This window comes from Schistocerca nitens, chromosome 3 (genome assembly GCF_023898315.1).
Source record: "Schistocerca nitens isolate TAMUIC-IGC-003100 chromosome 3, iqSchNite1.1, whole genome shotgun sequence".
Lineage (NCBI taxonomy): Eukaryota > Metazoa > Arthropoda > Insecta > Orthoptera > Acrididae > Schistocerca > Schistocerca nitens.
In genome coordinates, this window is record NC_064616.1 from 217933863 (window position 1) to 217954225 (window position 20363).

Below are 20363 nucleotides of genomic sequence, written 5' to 3' on the forward strand. Positions count from 1 at the left end.
CACCTCTACAATACTTGTCTTATTTGATAACCACTGAAAAGGATGTGCCAAAGTGTACAATGACATTGCCATAACCTGGAGGTATCACTGTAGCATAGTGCATTATATATATGTCACATAATAGTCCTTCAACATCTAAAAGTTCACTTTTTTATATGAATAACAATTAATATTCTGACACAGGAGTATATGGAAAGTATGGTTTTGGATACCAGACAAAGGCCAGTACACGAGTACAATGTTGCTTTATTTTTATAAATTACACTCTGAAATGCTTATATGCACAACAGGTACACTTAAGAAAATGTATTGAGGATTTCCAATTTTGTAGATGTTCAGCCAGATAATTATAGAAAGTACATATCTTCACATATTTTTATATAAAATACACATATTCAATGCCACAAAATCTGAAAATCTGATAATCAGGCCCAGTTATTTTTTACTATAATTTGTAAGAAGTCTTACTTCCGCATAAGTTTAAAATAACTGCTTAAGTAATAAGAACATAAACACAACTCTGAAAAGTGAGTTGATTCAGCGCTACTACTATGACTTAGAATGTACACAAATTTAGCTTCTGAATACATATCAACAGTACAGGCCTATTAACGTACACTCCAAGGAATCAAACCTGGGTGTCACAATAATGATAAAAGTATAAGTTCTCGGAAGTTCACAAAGTTTGGTCAACAAGGAAAGTATTAAGTTCAAAAGTGAGAGGTAGTGCCAGTTGTAAGACAGTTGAAGTAAAACAGAAACTAAGGTAAACAGAATTGTAAGTTAAGCTGGCAAACACAAATGAAAGTATAGAATAAAACAGTTTTTGACAATGAATATTTCATCTAGTACTGTAATATCTACGCCTCTCGTGGGCAGCATGACAACACACAGAAACACATTTATAAATAGAATCTACATATTACACTAACACAGTAAATTAACAACACACATCATATCACAAATGTAGTGTTAACAAATGACACCAAGATAATGAGAATCAGTAACCACATGATGTTTTCTGACAACAAGTTACACAACAACAACAACAACATAAAAATTGTTGTCAAATCTCAAAGACAATACCACCAATGGACTAATCATTGCAGTGTTGAATTGATTTCTGTGTACCAACATTTTTATTTTGTTTAATTAACATCCATTATTAGTAAATTTCACATCTAATGCGTTACACCAAGAATTGATTTTTTTTTATCTTTTTTTTCTTTTTTTCAAGGTATCATCATGGAAAGACAGTGCTAATAAATAGCTGGTCATAGCTCAGTTTCCTCCTGTTCACTTGACAAAATTCTACTTTATGGTGTGTGTACAGAAACCCATTTCACAATGCTTAACACAAAAATTTTTCACTTCAACACAAACATGTCAACAGAGGTTTGTGAAGAATGATATACCCACAATATTTCTTAGTGAAGGAGTGTACAATATAAAATAGCATTAACTGTTTCGACTTGTGCCAGAAATCAACTCACTGAATAATAATTTACAAATACTGAAAACACTGAAAAACAACTCCCACCAACAGAATAAATACTTATATACATACTGGTAAATATAATTATCACAGTAGAATGAGTTTAATCAGGCATCTCTGTAATACAAATTACTAGCACAAACTTAAATAGGCACAAGTTGGTGATTTAGCATCGGTTTCTGAATGCCCTGCCTAATCAGTTTCCCTGTTGATGTCTTTCTTGGTAACTTTTTGTTTATACTTACTCTCACATCCTTCTCTCATGTAAAATAAAACATAGGCTGCATGACTCTGAAAATAAATTTAAAAAATAGATAATAAAATTAAACACCCATCCATATACAATTAAAAACTAATGACAACAAAATTGCAATTAGGATGGTACATAGAATTATAACTTGCTCCACAGAGGGGACAAAAATAGGAGTGCCTATTCTAAACATTTGTGGATGAATTCTGTTGAGGCTGCAGATCCATTTCTACTATTTTTATTACAGTTGCAGCAAATAATAAATAACTTATTTCACCTCAGAACTAGTGAACTAATCCAACAATTCTGAAAACTCTTCTACATACTGTCTTGACAAATACGAAAAATAATGATGATCTTTGCAGGCAACACTGTTCTGTATTTGACAGTCAAGTCTAATACCACATTTACCCGAACGTAAGACGACCCCTCAACGTAAGACGACTTTTTTTTTTTTTTACGAAATTTTTTTAACGTATTCTGACTATCAAAAACTACAAACTGTTTTATTGACAAAGTAACTGCCAAATAGTTAACACTATACCTATTCTAACCTTACGCAAGTTATTGATTGTCTATGTTTCGATAACACTAGAAGAAGAAAAAACACACAAAAAGAAATAGTTTACATTAATTTTCAGATCACTCTCTTTCCCATAGTCAGTGGTATCACTATTTTAACAACAACAACAACAACAACAACAGCAATAATGATGGTGGTGGTGATGATGATGACAATAATAATACTAATAATAATAATCCCAACAGCACATCTGTGAAATTTATATCCTTATTTGCACTAATTTTGGTTGTTTCTTCCGAATACGTCGCTATTTCTGAGGTTGTCATTATGGTGGGACCTGAGAACATAGCACTAATGAGTGTCTCTTTGCCATCAGTTTAAGTGACACTAACCTCTGCAGTAAATATAACCTTGTTGATACTGTGCCTCAACGGTACACATATGGAGATAAGGTTATCAACTGTAGGTGGACCAGGGAGAAAATTGCTCAAATAACAAGAACTTCCACAAACAATGTACTGACTAACATTTTCTTCACACCAGAAGAAAGTTACTACCCTCAGGCAAAAAATAATGCAGCGATTAATGGGCAAATATACAAGTTACATTTTTAAAAATATTGGGGGTAATGAACATATAAACAGAAGATGTATATGGAAAATGAATTCGAGAAAACACTTAAGTATCCGAACCACAATAATAAATATGGTAACATGAATCGAACTGTCTTCTACGGAATGAGTATAGATTAGGGATTCCTCGTGGGTTGGGCCGTGAAGCACTAGCAGTGTGACGGAGAGGCCCCACTCACTACTTCCTTGGTGTGTTCCTTACCCTAACCTCCCCTACAAGTCACATATGAAAAAATAAATCAGTAGTACAGCAGATACAAGAATATGATGGCAAACATCTGGTGCCTGTTATAAAGGAATATCTTTAACTCCCTAAGGATATGGTTAGAAGGCTGAAACTGACAAAAATGACAAGGGAGTGAAGGTCTGTGATGTTGCTGCTCGGGACTGTTGTTCTGTCTACTTAATTAACACTGGAGGAGACTTAGGAACATACAGAGGATAGGCAAAATAGTGTGAACACCTGTGCTTAATTGGCAATGGTTTATTAATAAGGGTTTGGACCCCCATTTGCCCATTCCTCTTGGAATACTGGCATATAATGATTCCACAGTCTCCAGCAGAATGTTATGCCACTCTTCGATCAGAACCTCTTCTAACTCCTGGAGTGGAGAGGGAGGCGGAAATCTGCTCTGGAGTCTGCACTCCAATACTGCCCACAAGCGTTCGATAAAGTTCAAGTCCGGGGACTGTTCTGGCCAGGGAAAATGCTGCAGTTCAGTTGCTTGCTCCTTATACCATGATTGTACTGTCCTGGCTGTGTGAATGGGTGCATTATCATCCTGAAATATGGCATCATTGTTGGCAAACAACATTTGAATCATGGGGTGCAACTGATCCTAAAGTTTTCACGTAAGCGTTGGCTGTAAAACGGCCTGTGAGAGTAATGATGGGACCAGCAGTATACCAAGATATGGCTGCCCACACTATCACACTTCCACCTCTATGTTCAACCGTTGGAATAAAGCAATCAGGATTGTAGGCTTCTTTTGGCGTTCACGAGATGTAAACCCAACCCGATGTTGGAAATAATGAAAACGTTGACTCATTGGACCATATGACATGTTTCCACTGATCGGCCGTCTAGAATTTATGCCCCTGACACCATGTTTTATGTTTCTTTGTGTTAGTTGTCATCACTAATGAGTTTGGTATAGCTGTTCATCCATGAATATTCACTTTATGGAGTTCTCGGCAGGGAGTGTTGATAGATACTGGATCTCGAAGATGGTTATTGAGCTCTGCAATCACTTTATCCACCGTAGTTTCGAGTTGTTTAGACACAACTCGCGTTAGTATACGATGATCTCTGTCATTCAGTTTTGATTTGCGTTCACTATTACATTTCCACAACGATGCCTTTCCATGTTTCGTGTTGGTTGTCTTGAAAGTTGAAACAGTTATTCTTGAAACAACAATGAGTTGGCTGTCTTGGTTACTGATACTCCGGCTAATCAGGGTCCCACAATCTGCCCTCTTTGGAACTCTGTTAGGTCTTTCACTGCACATCGACCTTGGTCTCTGAATGCAAATACGAAGTTTGCACTACTCGTGAACAACCTGCACTGATGACTAGTCCATACTGAACACACACAATCCAGTGCTACATGTGCCTTACCTGCAGTGTTGACCGTGAAGAGACATCCATCCCATTACTACCACTGTTAACATTATTTTGCCTATCTCCTGCACATCAAGGATTTGCTGAATGATTAAGTTGGGTCTAGGAAGTGATGAAGATGAACCTCATGCTGCAGAAGAAGGAAATGTGAGTGCTGAACTGCCACCAGTTGAAGGTGGCAGTGAAGATGCTAAATGTGTGCAACTACCAAAGACTAAATATCATTCCTCATTCTGTGAGTGCTGTAATTTATGACTGCAATTAGCTGTCACCTTATTTATGTCACTTCATTTTAAGCTAGTCATTTTTGTTACTGTTTTTGTGGAGTAAAAAAATTGAAAAGTAGTAACGTGTTTGCCTACCATGCAGTGGGCCCAGGTTCACTTCCTGGCCAGGTTGGAGATTTTCTCTGCACATGGACTAGGTGTTGTATTGTCCTCATCACTTCATTTTAAAGGTATTGTGTGATTTTTCTATCGAGAAATATATGAGTACATAGCGTACAAACCACAAGCGACTGCCATAATTTTCTTCTTCTTATCGTCCACACTTTCTAATTATGAACTATTTTGAGAGTGCCAAAACATACTACAATAAATAAAATGTCACACTGTACAATGTACCTGCGATCAGACAGTCACAATTCCTGAAATCCATCGCCTGTGGCTTCTTGCCTGCCGAGGAGCATCGCAGTCCTGGGTCCATGGATAAACCATGAAAATCCACCACATTACGCCACACCACATGCAAACAGACCTGGCTGCGGGCATATGAGTGAGACTAGATCCAACAGGCAGGGCCTGCATGTTTGTGGGAAACGAGGGGCTCCAGATCGGCAGGCCTGATCTGTTAGAGATACCCGCAGAAATGGCCTGCGGTTTATGGCCCAACATCTTAGTCCACTCATATGGCCAGCTATTCACATGTCAGACAGACACCATGTTGATGAAATGAGATTGCATCGATCAATCCATGCAACAGATAACTTGTGTGAATACTCTGAGAATCAATACTAATGATGATAGGTAACAACTCACCTTGAAGATGATCGCTGAGCCACAGACAGGCATGTAGGAAAGACAATCACACTCTTACAACAATTTTTGGCCATAGCCTTTGTCAGAAAACAAGAGCACACACACTTTCACATAATCACTCAGACACAACTCATGCACACATGACTGCCGTCTCTGGCCACTGCGTCAACAATCTCCGAGAATCAGATCCAAACAAACCATTCCTCACGACTCCCTGCCTCTCACTGGCAGCTGCTAGGCTAGCAGAAAGAAGTGGTGGCAGCACTGGGTGCAAGCTGAGGGGAATGATAGAAAGGGGAGAAGCAGTAAGAATGAGGGAGTAGGGAAGCAGTGGACATGCCCAGCTGCGCAGAGCCAGTGACAATGCACATCTCAAAACAAACCATTTCATCTACTGCGACAAAAATGAGGTTGTTCGAATGGTAGTGTGATCATCATTATGATCTTTTGCTCACAATTTTGACATGAATTCCAAATAGACTAGGAGTCACCTACAGTTCATTTTTTACAGTGTATATACAATCAGTCCTTGTCACTCTTTAACATCAGATGGAAAGGCCCATGTTTTACACACACACACACACACACACACACACACAATGAACCAGACACTGTGCTTTACTCTCTCTGGGAACACATTAGCCAACACTTCCAGAGCAGTTGCTCTGTCTTTAAGGACACCATTTGTAGACACCTAAATTTATTATTAGCTTCAATTTGCCCCATGACTAATTTTTTGTCTGTCAAGCTAAAAATAAAATAACAACTGTGGGACATACTGGTACAATAATGGCTATTAATGTCATTACTACCCCAAATATGAAAGAGGTCCACCTGCACAGTTCTGTCCGAATTTAATTGTACTGTTGAAATCCATGAAGACTGGATGTTTGTTTGTATTTTCAAGTGAACTACTTACAAGTGCTAGTCAAAAAGTAAGGAGACTTTTCGAATTGCGTGGGCAATGTACATTCGAGTATCTTTTTTTTTTCCTGTTATGTTGGTACACATGTCTCGAACATATGTTCACAGTTTCAAGTATACAGCATACTTTTTTTTGACAGATTGAAAGGTTAGATGTGTTTTAGTGTGCTCAGCAATTTTTGATTATTGTAAAAAATGGAGCGAAGAATTTGCATCAAATTTTGTGTGAAAAATGGAATCAAGTGCTCTAAAACACTTGAAATGTTGACAGTGGCACACGGTGAGTCTGCTCTCAGTAAAAAAAATGTTTACAAGTGGTACAAGCTCTTCCACGATTGCCAATAAGATGCCAATGACTATCCTTGCTCTGGACGCCCCAGCACATCAACTATAGACGATAACGTCAAAGCTGTGAAGAAAATTGTTATGGAAAATTGTCAAAGTTGCAGAAGATGTTGGCATATTGGTCAACTCATGTCATACAATTTTTTCAGATGTTTTGGGCATGAGACTTGTGTCAGGGAAGTTTGTTCCAAAACTTCTCAATTTTGATCAGAATAACAGTCGCATGAGCATCACTCAGGTGCTCTCAGACGTCAATGATGATACTGATTTGCTTGAAAAGGTCATAACTGGTGACAAAACACGGGTTTACGGTTATGGCGGTGAAACCAAAGCCCAACTGTCCCAGTGGAAGAATCCTGGAGAGCCAGGACCAAAAAAGGCACATCAAGTTCAATCAAATGTCAAAGTTTTGCTCAGTGGTTTTTTCAATTACCATGGCATAGTGCATCATGAATTTTTGCCTTAATGTCATATGGCCAATTAGGAGTATTACCTTGATGTTACGCGCCTTTTTCAAGAAGCTATACGAAAAAGTCTGGAATTGTGGAAAAATAATTCAATTCATGGCTTTTGCATCATGACAACGCACCTGCTCATTCATCGTTGCTTGTGAAAGATTTTTTGGCCAAAAACAGCAAGACAATCATGCCTCAGCCACCATATTCACCAGATTTCGTCCCCTGCGACTTTTTCCTGTACCCAAAACTGAAGAGACCTATGAAAGGATGAAGATTTTCAAAGACGGAGGAAATAAAAACCTCCACCACTGGAAGTACACAAGGCTGTACCAAAAAGTGCTTATGAAAAGTGCTTCGAGGATTGGAAGAAGCATTGGCACAGGTATATTGTATCTGAGGGGGATTACTTTGACGGGGCAACATGAATATTGATGAGTAAATAAATATTTTTTCATAAAAACATAAAGTCACCTTACTTTTTGAACACATCTCGTATTATCACTGTACTAAAGTATATACAGAAGTCAAATTCTAAATAATACATTTCATTTTAACATGCTATTAACCCAACCAGATGAAATGAAGAGAGAGAAGAGTGCATTGCAGTAAACTTTGACGAGACACTGATAAAGAATCTGAAACATGCCCCAGCAGAACCACAACTACCTCAAAACAATAAGCAACATTTACACTGGTGGAATAACAATGAAGAATGAGAGACAGAATAGTAAAATTTTGACTTGACTTAAAGCTATGAAAAAACTCTTTGGTATCACAGCAACTTCGTAACATAGACACTGAAACATGGTGGGTCTCTCTCTTCCCTCCACTATCTTGCTCAGCACATATTGGTCTAAGGAATATTATACAATGCTTTTGAATTTTATTCATTCATGCTATGATGGCACTATGTTTATGTAGAGGTGGTCATCAATAATCAGATACAATAAATTTGGGTCTGTTAAATACTAAGAGGTCTAAAACGTTGCCCATACCAGCTGTGTCTCTTCGGTGATATGCAGAATAATCTCACATGAATCCCTGTCTCTGAAACCAGTTTAACCAAACTGGCTCTCACATTCTACTGCTGACAAATTAAAGAATCTCATCATTTTTAATTAAATGTCACACCTAATTTCAATTATCCATTTTTGCATAATAAGAATGTGTTGCAACAAGTTCTTCACAGCAAACAACCTGATGCGTGAGGACTACTGTAACGCCTCTATCTATCATTTTACACATCTTTTGCCTATTATAAAATAAATACCTAAATTTTCTCCACATTCCAAAAGTTGCAGCAAAATGCTTCAATATTTTGAACAAAGTATTATTTCAGCAATACTGAACTACAATCTATTTTTAATCTTACATTCTGATATACATACCACAACACTCTGTTCCGAAATCTCTGTAACACTGTTGTCATCGAAACAATACCACTTTTCATCAAGTCTGTTCTTTGCATATGCAGTATCTGGAAAGAAAAAAATCAAACATCACTAAGGTACTATTTGAAAAAAATATTCAAACTCATCACACAAATATTCTGATACCTTTTAAGACCACAGTTTATTCTGCGAATAATACAAATAAGACAAATACGCTGCAGGTCATTAAAACTGTAACATCGTGAAGGTGACATACAACAAACATCTAATGGTAAGAAGTGTACCACATCTTTTGACATACAAATGATCAGCATTTCAGTGCAAATGTACGAAGTACGTAGGAGTAATGCCATCTACATTCTGCATATAAGTAAAGATTAAGCAGTGGCTTTCTCATAAAGAAATTGCATTTGAATGTTCGTCAATTGTTACAAAATTGTGTTACACCTAGCATAAGAGGAAGAATCAACTGCCAACGTGTGTCAGAATTTGACAGCAGGAGGATCGTGACTTACCAATGCAAGTTTATCATTCCGTGATATGGCTACTTTCTTCAGTCAGGATCTCACAACTGTTACGTGATGATGGAACTGACTCATTCAGAGCAACCACAGTCAATACCACGTCAGGGCTCAATGGCCACAAGTGACTAGCATCCATGAGGACAGCTAGTTTGCTCCATGGTGCACACTCGTACAGCTGGGTCATGAACCAAGAGTCAGGAAATGAGCTTGTCTGCAATGAGACAAGTATCGACACAGACAATATGACAATGCCTGGGGCTCAATGAATTACCAGCATATCAACCATTGTTGTGACTTCTCTTGATGCTGAATCTGAGAGGGGTCCGTCAATAGTTGTGTGCCCAGCAACAAAACTGGAAATATGAGTGGCACAAAGGTTTTTTTTTTTTTTTCCCTCCTCTATCTCAAATGAGTCCCAGTTCTGTGTACAGCACCAGGAGGGATGTATTCATGAGTGGAGTTTCTGACAAGAATCTCGATGCCAGATTACACCTGTCATTGTCATACAGTCCCATCACCTAACAGGATGGTATAGGCTGCCATTGTGTACGCAACATGATCACCTCTGGTGTACACAGCCGATAATTTGGAGAGCAGCCAGTACATTTCTAATCTATTAAGGCTGGTGGCTGTGCCCAATCTTCAAATTCTCTATGACATTATCTTTCAACAAGGTAACACAATACCATGTTGCCCATTCTGTGCTGACCTACTTCAGTACCAAGGGTACACCGCTGTTGCCCAGGCCAACACATTCTGCAGACTTCTCACACACTAAAAACATCTGGTCAAAGATTGCCATCACCCGCCAGCCATTTCAATCAATGAACTGTGCCACAGAGCAGAAGCAGCATGTAATGACACACCCGTATCTGGCATCCAAGCTCAGTTTGACTCGGTGTCCAGCTGTGTTTTTCCCAGAAGTGGTGTACTAATTTCACACCTTGTATATCCCCAAATCATCTAAATATACACGGTGATTAAAAAAGAATACCACAACTTTTAAAATGTGTATTTAATGAAAGAAACATAATATAACCTTCTGTTATACATCATTACAAAGAGTATTTAAAAAGGTTTTTTTTCCACTCAAAAACAAGTTCAGAGATGTTCAATATGGCCCCCTCCAGACACTCGAGCAATATCAACCCGATACTCCAACTCGTTCCACACTCTCTGTAGCATATCAGGCGTAACAGTTTGGATAGCTGCTGTTATTTCTCGTTTCAAATCATCAATGGTGGCTGGGAGAGGTGGCCGAAACACCATATCCTTAACATACCCCCATAAGAAAAAATCGCAGGGGGTAAGATCAGGGCTTCTTGGAGGCCAGTGATGAAGTGCTCTGTCACGGGCTGCCTGGCGGCCGATCCATCGCCTCGGGTAGTTGACGTTCAGGTAGTTACGGACAGATAAGTGCCAATGTGGTGGCGCTCCATCCTGCTGAAATATGAATTGTTGTGCTTCTTGTTCGAGCTGAGGGAACAGCCAATTCTCTAACATCTCCAGATACTGTAGCCCAGTTACAGTAGCACCTTCGAAGAAAAAGGGACCAAAAACTTGATTGGCTGAAATGGCACAGAAAACGTTCACCTTAGGCGAGTCACGTTCATACTGAGTTGTTTCCCGCGGATTCTCAGTGCCCCATATACAGACATTGTGACGGTTGACTTTCCCGTTAGTGTGGAAAGTTGCTTCATCACTAAACACAATCTTTGAAACGAAAGATTCATCTGTTTCCATTTGAGCAAGGATAAAATCACAGAAATCGATTCTTTTAATCTTATCAGCTGCAGACAGTGCTTGAACCAATTTCAGACGATAAGGTTTCATAACTAACCTTTTTCGTAGGACTCTCCATACAGTTGATTGTGGAATTTGCAGCTCTCTGCTAGCTCTGCGAGTCGATTTTCCTGGGCTGCGAACAAATGCTTGCTGGATGCGTGCTACATTTTCATCACTCGTTCTCGGCCGTCCAGAACTTTTCCCTTTGCACAAACACCCATCCTCTGTAAACTGTTTATACCAACGTTTAATACACCACCTATCAGGAGGTTTAACACCATACTTCGTTCGAAATGCACGCTGAACAACTGTCGTCGATTCACTTCTGCCGTACTCAATAACACAAAAAGCTTTCTGTTGAGCGGTCACCATCGTAGCATCAACTGACGCTGACGTCTAGTCAACAGCGCCTCAAGTGAACAAATGTACAACTAAATGAAACTTTATAGCTCCCTTAATTCGCCGACAGATAGTGCTTCGCTCTGCCTTTTGTCGTTGCAGAGTTTTAAATTCCTAAAGTTGTGGTATTCTTTTTGAATCACCCTGTATATTCCAGTATTCTTCCAGTAGCAGAACACAATATAAGTAACATTTCGTTATTTGCTACCCTTCCCAATGTTGCAATTTTAATGGCCAGCAATGTACACTGAAATGGTACACACAGAGATTTCTTTCAGCTGACAGGAGAGCCAACACTGTGATCTAAAATATACACAAGAAATTCAATTTCTTTAAGTATCAAGCAAATCATTTCCTCACAGAAAATTAAAATGAACTTTGTTGCAACAGATTAGAACTATGTTCATCATAAAGCAATATACAACTGTAACCTTTATCTGAGACTCACAACACAGAATTCTAGACTTCAAAATTAAGATGGCATGTCATTTTATCAAGCTATTTTGGCTTTCCAATGCTGCCATTTCTCTCAAATTTTCTTCTGGAACCATTACATCATACTGCTGTGCAACACTATGTTATAACACTGAGTAGCTTGCCACTGAATGTGAAGAATTTCAATGTACGCCTCTATTTTATCAATCTTTGCAATAATGTCAGCTAAAAAGGATTTATACCCAATATCTCCATAGCTTCTGGTTAATTAAGTAAGCTTTATTGTTATATAACTTGTGACCTGTTCACAAATACACCTGTTGATGAGCAAGACATGCACAGAATGTGCTGAATATATTAAAACACGAAATAAATACAAACTGATCTTGCACGATACAGAACTGAATGTATCTTGTTTTATCTAAGTTCAGTGACATTTCCTTTGCAGGTAACCCAAGTGTTGAAGTTTCCCCATTAGATGTGATTACAATTCTTGTATCAACAACAAACATAACTCTTTCCCCTTCCTGGATACATGATGGGAACTTATTTATGCATAACAAGGACAGGAGTGGACACAATATCAATTTCTGCTGTACACCTATAATGATTATTCCCCATGCTGAAGATAAAAAGACTCCCCTCACTGCAACATCGATGTTCATCACAATCTAAACAACGAACTTCCTCATCACTGGATTGGGGTAGATACGATGATGTGGCTCCGCTTCCTTAGCCCCATAGTTTGTCTGACCCAAAGCCTTTTACCTGTTTCCTTTCGGGGTACATTAAGGACTGTGTTTACATACCACCACATTGCCAAGAACACTGGAACAGCTCAGAGAATGAATCAATACTACTGTGATGACTAGACAGTGTGTTGCTACATAAGATATGGAATGAGCTTAACTACCGCTTAGGTGTGTGCTGTGTGACCAGAGTGGCAGTCACAGAACATTTTTAGAGTGCAAAATGCAAACTTGGCGAGCTTACACTTCTAGTCAGGCACCAATCAGTCAGTCATATTTTTGTACATGTAATATTTTGGAAAATATACAGCTTTGAAGATGAATGAATAGTTTAGAGTAGCCTCGTATTAAAGTTTCTGGAATGGGATAATGTGAAGTCTGCAACTGAATACTTTCCAGTACATTACAGAAATTATTAGTTGCCAACAATTCATCATTTAAATTTTGTATAATCTGGTTCATGAAGGCAAGGTTTGTGGAAAGACACTTTCAAAGCTCAAGCTGAAACTAAGTATATCATTTCAGGATATATAGTTTAGTGTCCTTGCATACGTAATATTTTGCAGTACCTCTGGGCAGGAGGTAAGGAGTGAGACTGGTTGGTAATTAATACCTTTATGTATGTACAAGAAGCAAATTATGATCAACAAACTTTTCCGTATTGGGGAAGAGGACATATAAAGATGAAATAAAAACTAATGTAGGTACTGAAGATTTCCACTTCACAACTTCCTTTTTACAGTAACACAGTGATGGAGATGCTATTTTATAATGTCAACAAACAGGAGACCTTACAGTGGACAGTAACTTAGCAATAGCAGAAAAAAATATTTTAAGTGTGGTGACAACAAACAATATTCTGCAGTTCATAAACAACGCAAACAAAGTTTTACGAACATAACATTCCACTTCTTAATATAAGAATAAACCCGGGAGTCAAGCACATAATGTTTGTTACTTCCCAACTCTGATGAAATTCATGATGGTGGAACATAAAATGTTCATGATGCAGAAAATATGAAACTTGGAACTTCCATAAGGAAATAAATACAACAACACTCCCATGTATACAAATTACTTTGAGATGATTATAAAATGATGACAAAACTGATTTGACAGAGAGACACAATGAACTCCTGAAAAACAACAAAGCAATGATCATGAAAGGTAATACGGACACACAAACAGTTGTAGTTCAATATGTTAACTTTTACCTAGTTTCACTCAATCTTTTGTAAAAGGAAAACTGTTTAAAAAAATTAAAAAATGCAATGATGCATACAGATTCTGTTTCAGGATGTAGAATCACCATCTATACAAATACAATTTTTTTTGGGTATACTTGGAAGGAGAGACAGCATTGGTCGTATTTTTTGTTTTATTAAACGCAAAATCGATTTTCGGTCACTTAGTGACCATCCTCAGTGCTGTAATATATAATTTAAATTGGTAGGCACTGGTGACACAAGCTTACAGCGATTATGTGATCGCTGTAAGCTTGTGTCACCAGTGCCTACCAATTTAAATTATATATTGCAGCACTGAAGATGGTCACTAAGCGACCGAAAATCGATTTTGCGTTTAATAAAACAAAAAATACGACCAATGCTGTCTCTCCTTTCAAGTATACCCATTATATGGTCGTGGTGCACAGGACACTCCATGGAGTCGCCAATCAATACAATTTTTTTTAATGCACCCTCAATAACATCCGATTACATACGCTCCAATATTCCACTTCTTCTGACAAAGAATATCTATGAACAACATCAGCTCATCACTCTCAACAGGCAGACTCAACCCCCTACTAGAAAGTGTTTAGGGACTCAAAAGAATATAACTGTTTATTATTAAAAGTTGATAGGACACACTCTTGGGAACTCTGCGCTCAAACACTTATAAATGAGATTACTGCTATCAAAGTCATTTTACAGGTCAAATGGCATTGCTACAGTGATAACACCAGTTTCCGTCAGATCACCGAAGTTAAGTGCTGTCGGGTTGGGCTACAACTTAGATGAGTGACCATCCCAACTGCCGAGCGCTGTTGGCAAGCGGGCTGCGCTCAGTCCTTGTGAGGCAAACTGAAGAGCTACTTGGCTGAGATGTAGCGGCTCCAGTCTTGTAAACTAACATATGGCCGGGGGAGCATTTTGCTGATCACAAGCCCCTCCATATCCACATATACTGATGCATGTGGGCTGAGGATGACACGGCAGCAGGTCGGAACCATTGGGCCTTCACGGGCTGTTTGCATCGAGTTTAGTTACAGTTTTTTTAAAGCTTGCTTGGTAACTGTTTTATGTAATTTTTATTGTGGGGTACAGGCAGGCAGCCATACAAAATACTTTTGAATGTGTTTTCCGAGAACTGTCTTGAGTGGCTAGCACACACAATGGAAATATCTTAGACCTTGTTGCTACAGATAGGCCAGACCTTATCGACAATGCAGTTTATAAATGGGTATTAGCAATTATGGTGTCATTATAGTAACTATGATTATGCAAGATAATAAATCAGTCACAAAGTCTAGGGGTGTGTTTCTGCTAGATAGAGCAGATAAGTAGGTATTAGTAACTCATTTAGACAATGAATTGGCGCCACTTAGTTCCATTAAGACGGATGAAGAGGAGTTATGGACAAAATGTAAGCAGATTGAAAAGCATGGCCTGGAGAGTTATGTGCCTAGTAAGTGGACAAAGAATGAAAAAGACCCACCATGGTTTAATAATAAAATTTGCAAAAAGGCTGAGGAAGCAGAGGCTGTTGGACTTTCGGTTCAAAAGAGAATGCGCAAATGACGACAAGCGAAGTTTAGTATAGATTCGGGCGTCTGTGAAAAGATATGTGTGTGAAGCATACAACAACTACTACCGTCATACTTTAGCAAAGGATCTGGAAGAGAATCCGAGAAAATTCTGCTCTTATGTAAAATCGCTAAGTGGGTCTAAGGCTTCCATTCGGTCCCTTGTAGACCAGTCTGGTGTGGCAGTTGAAGATAGCAAAAAGAAAGCTGAGTTTTAAAATTCACATTTAAGAAATCGTTCACACAGAAGAATCGTGCAAACATACACCATCATTGGACCGTCAGACAGACTCCCACATGGACGACAGTAATAAGCACTCCTTGCATAGAAAAACAACTGAAAGACTTGAAAACAAATAAATCACCAGGTCCCAAAGGAATCCCAGTTCAAATTTACAAAGAGTACTGTATGGCATTGGCCCCTTACCTTGCTTGCATTTATCATGAATCTCTCATCCAGCACAAAGTCCCAAGTGACTGTAAAAAGGCGCAGGTGAATCCATTATGTAATAAGGGTAAAAGATGGACCCGCAAAATTACAGACCATTATTTCTACCTTCTGTTTGCAGCAGAATCCTTGACAATATTCTCAGTTTGAATATAACAAAATTTTCTTGAGACTGAGAAGCTTGTGCTTTTTAGAAATCATCGCTCATGTGAAACTCAGTTCTCGCATGACGTACTGCAAACTATGGCTGAAAGGCAAGTGGTAGATTCCATATTTCTAGATTTCTGGAAAGCATTTGACACAATGCTCCACTGCAGGCTGTTAACAATGGTACGAGCATATGGAGTAACATTGTAGATATGTGAGTGGCTCAAAGACTTCTGAAATAATATAACCCAGTATGTTGTCCTCGATGGTCAGTGTTCATCAAAAACAAGGGTGTCATCAGGAGTACCCCAGGGAAGTGTGATAGGACCACTGTTCTCTGTATACATAAATGATTTGGCAGATAGGGTGGGCAACAATCTCCTGCTGTTTGCTGATGATGCTGTGGTGTATGGTAAGGTGTCAAAGTTGGGTGACTGTAGGAAGACACAAGACTTAGACAAAATTTCCAGTTGGTGTGATTAATGGCTGCTAGCCTTAAATGTGGAAAACTGTTACGTTAATGAAGATGAGTAGGAAGAACAAACCTGTAATGTTCAGATACAATATTACTAGTGTCTTGCTTGACAGTCAAGTCGTTTAAATATGAGGGCGTAACGTTGCAAAGCTATATGAAACGGAACCAGCAAGCGAGAACTGTGGTAGGGAAGGCAAATGTTGGCTTTGGTTTATTGGGAGACTTTTAGGAAAGAGTGGTTCACCTGTAAAGGAGACTGCATACAGGACACTGGTGCGACCTACTCTTGAGTACTGCTTGAGTGTTTGGGATCCATACCAGGTCAGATTGAAGGAAGACATCAAAGCAATTCACAGGCACGCTGGTAGATTTGTTACTGGCAGGTTTGAACAACACACAAATGTTACGGAGATGCTTCAGGAACTGAAATGGGAATCCCTGGAGGGAAGGTGACGTTCTTTTTGAGGACCGGCATCTGAAGCTGACTGCCAAATGATTCTACTGCCATCAATGTATATTTTGCATAAGGACCATGAAGATAATATATAAGAAATTAGGACTCATACAAAGGCATATAGACAGTTGTTTTTCCCTCGCTCTATTTGTGAGTGGAACAGGATAGGAAATGACTAGTAGTGGTACAGGGTACCATCTGCCATGAACCGTACAGTGGCTTTCAGAGTATTTATGTAGATGTAGATATAGATGCCGAATAACTCAGCTCAGTCATGTAAAAATCATTGTTTAACACGGATCTGTAACAACAGTATTTTAATCAAACAGTGATTTTAACGTCATCCTGTTATCTTGTAACAACATTCCATGTTGATATGCTTTTACTGTCTGATATGTCAATTTCAGGCAGAATGTGCATACTCTGAATTTTTTACAACTTTTCTTCAAATGTTACAGTACTGTTTACAATATGAAAGTCTTTCTGGATCATTGTTTGTTCTGCCTACTTAGTATATGCCACTTCTTCATTGTGAAGATTCACCTGTATTGATTCAAGATTTCTTAAATGAGTTCCCAGTATTGCATTTAATTATTTTTTACAAAAAGTTTTTTTTCAAAAATGAATACAAATTCATTGAAGAATAGGTTGAACAGGTTTAATTTAGGCTCACTGTAAATTTCACTTCTTCAAAAAATTTTGTGGTTTCATCATTAATCAGACCAACTGTGTTCTTTGACTGTTTCTGAAGTGAACACAGAGCTATGTATGTAATGTGACTTAACTGTGTATTGTCATCTGACAATCCACTTACCTCAGGATAGGCATGCGTTTCCTTAACTTTCGCTTGTTGTATGAAAACATTATCTGTACAGGTATACAGCACCTCTTAATTAACTTTACAGCATCTTTTGATCATTTTTCCCTCAGATTTACATTAAAATCACCACAAATTAATAAGCCCATCTTTTTATCTGACAGACAAAACAATCAACCCACACTTTTCTGCTGAGTAGTTACTCTTATTTTGTCCAGATCATGCCTAACATTATTAGATCGTTGGTATTGTAGTTTTCATTTTTAGCCAGGTTGTTCCAGTACTCTCAAACTATCAACATCTGATTTTTTATTTATTTATTTATTTTTTCTTTTTTGCTTAAGTCCAGAAACGACCTAGTATACCCTGATCCAAATTTTTCCTGTGGTTGCTGGCCTACACCCCTCCCATAACTGCTACCTAGTGCCAGAAATCACCTTTCCCTGTTGTGTTTCTTGCCCAACTTACCTGTAAGTTTCCTAGTTCTCTTCTGCTGTATCCTGCATTCCTCTATATTTGTACGATGCTCTTCCTTCTCTAATTCTGGTAGCAAGTGAAATCTGTCACTTAGCAAACTTCAAATCGGCTAACAAAATTTTCCCCCATCTGTCATTTGCTTGCACCTTTTCCCAGCACCTCTTTTCCTTTTCCCTCTTGAACTGTCATCATTCAAATTTCACACACAGCTAATTGATTTTATAAAACTTTAACACTACACACAATTGGGAAAAAAAATGTCTGTTATTGCAGCAATTTATACTACCTAAACTAACATAATTTCAAATTAAATCAAACAATGGAAATGCCAGGTAGAAATATCAACAAGGCAGGAAAAAGAGACATTGTTACTTACTGTACAGACGACATGTCCAGTTACAGAAAGGCATTATTAAAAGACAATTACATAAAGCTTTCGGCCACAGCCTTCATCAGTAAAAGAGAGACAGACACCATTCACACACACAAGCAAGCATATCACATGCACACATGACTGCCAACTCCAACATCATCATCATCATCCTGAACTGTTTCAGAATTACACTTTGGTCTGTCGTACTTACGTTTTTCCTCTTAGTCTCGATAGATTTTGTTTAACCAAGTTCAAACTCTCAAGATCCCACCCAAATTTTTCTACAGTCTTATTGACAACAAGGGTATGCAATAACTCCTTCACAAACATGATGATCTTTTATTTCAGAAATATGATTGTATGGATTAAAGAGTAAATAAATACTGACTTACAGTGGCCACCACCCATTCCTCCATAGTGATTACATACACCAATTAGGTCATATACTGCAGGAGGATGATCTGAATTAATGACATAGCTTGACATGTCAAGTTCCCGTAGAGGAAAGTCCACATGTGTATCAATTTTATCTCTTCTGTATTTGCTGTATGAAAAACGTTTCAGATGAATGATGAGAATATCAGGAAGGTTCCAAAGATCAAACTTCTTTGTTGCACACATGTGTGTCTTGCAGGTTGGGCAATACCTGGAAAAGTAAACACACACAAATAAATCCCCAATTTCTCCACAACTAATTAAAAAAACAAAAAAAAAACACATAAATTTATTATAATCATCACAATACAAGGTGCGTTCAGTAAGTAATGCAACACTTTTTTTTTCTCGGTCAATTGCAGTTGAAAAATGCATAATTTGTTGTGGGACATCATGTAATATTCCCACTTCATGAAGCTATAGGGGCTGAAGTTCCAGTAGATAACGGCGCTATTCGTAGCCTTCAAAATGGCATCTGTAACGGAGGTGCATTCCAAGCTGAGCGCTGTCGCTGAGCTGCTTTTGGTGGAAAACAAGGCCATTGCAGACATTTGTAGGCGCCTGCAGAATGTCTACAGAGACCTAGCAGTGAAAATGTTACAAGGCTGACCATGACAATTTTTTGTCAAACATCGTCACAGGCAATGAAACATTGGGTTCATCACTTTGAACCATAAACAAAATGGCAATCCATGGAGTGGCAGCACACCACCTTTCCTCCAAAGAAAAAGTTTAAATCTGCACAATGAACTGGTAAAGTCATGGCGATTGTCTTCTGGGACTCTGAACGGATTATTCTGTTTGATGTTCCACTTCATGGTGCAACGCTCAAATCTGAAGTGTATTGTGCTACCCTCCTGAAATTGAGGAAACTACTTCAGCTTGTTTATTGCCACATAAATGCAAATGAAGTTCTCCTTCTCCATAACAATGTAAGGCCACACGCAAGTCTGCATACTTGAAAGGAGCTCACAAAACTTAATTGGAATGTTGTTCCTCATCCACCCTACAGCTCAGATCTCACACCTTTCAACTTCCATTTGTTTGGCCCAATGAAGAATGCCCTCCATGGGAAGCAGTACATGGATGATTAAGAGATTATTGATGCAGCAATGGCTCCAAAGTTGAACAGTATACTGGTAGCATGTGGGCACACTGGCCCTCTCAGTAAGATGGTGCAAGGCAGTTGCACTGAATGGAGATTATGTTGAAAAATAGGGTTTTGTAGCCAAAAGAGTGGGGAATAATATGGCGTATTTGAATCCTGAATAAAACCGACCAGCTTTCACAAAAAAGTGTGTTGCATTACTTATTGAACACCCCCACGTAATGCTTCCTTCCCTAATTTAGGCACAGACTCCTT

The 20363-nt window shown here is 38.5% G+C and overlaps 1 protein-coding gene across 4 annotated transcripts in view; it reads right to left on the bottom strand.

Moving 5' to 3' along the window:
* Positions 1-228: 228 nt before the first annotated feature.
* The window catches only part of LOC126248171 (ubiquitin carboxyl-terminal hydrolase 15-like), a 181440-nt gene continuing 161305 nt past the window's right edge, over positions 229-20363 (bottom strand). For all 4 annotated transcript variants that reach the window (XM_049948935.1, XM_049948937.1, XM_049948936.1 and 1 more), the window contains exons 15-17: positions 18958-19211; positions 8674-8762; positions 229-1786 (exon numbers count right to left, since the gene is read on the bottom strand). In XM_049948935.1, coding sequence (XP_049804892.1) covers positions 1688-1786; positions 8674-8762; positions 18958-19211 — 442 coding nt within the window. In that variant the 3' untranslated portion in view covers positions 229-1687. The remainder of the gene's footprint in view (positions 1787-8673; positions 8763-18957; positions 19212-20363) is intronic.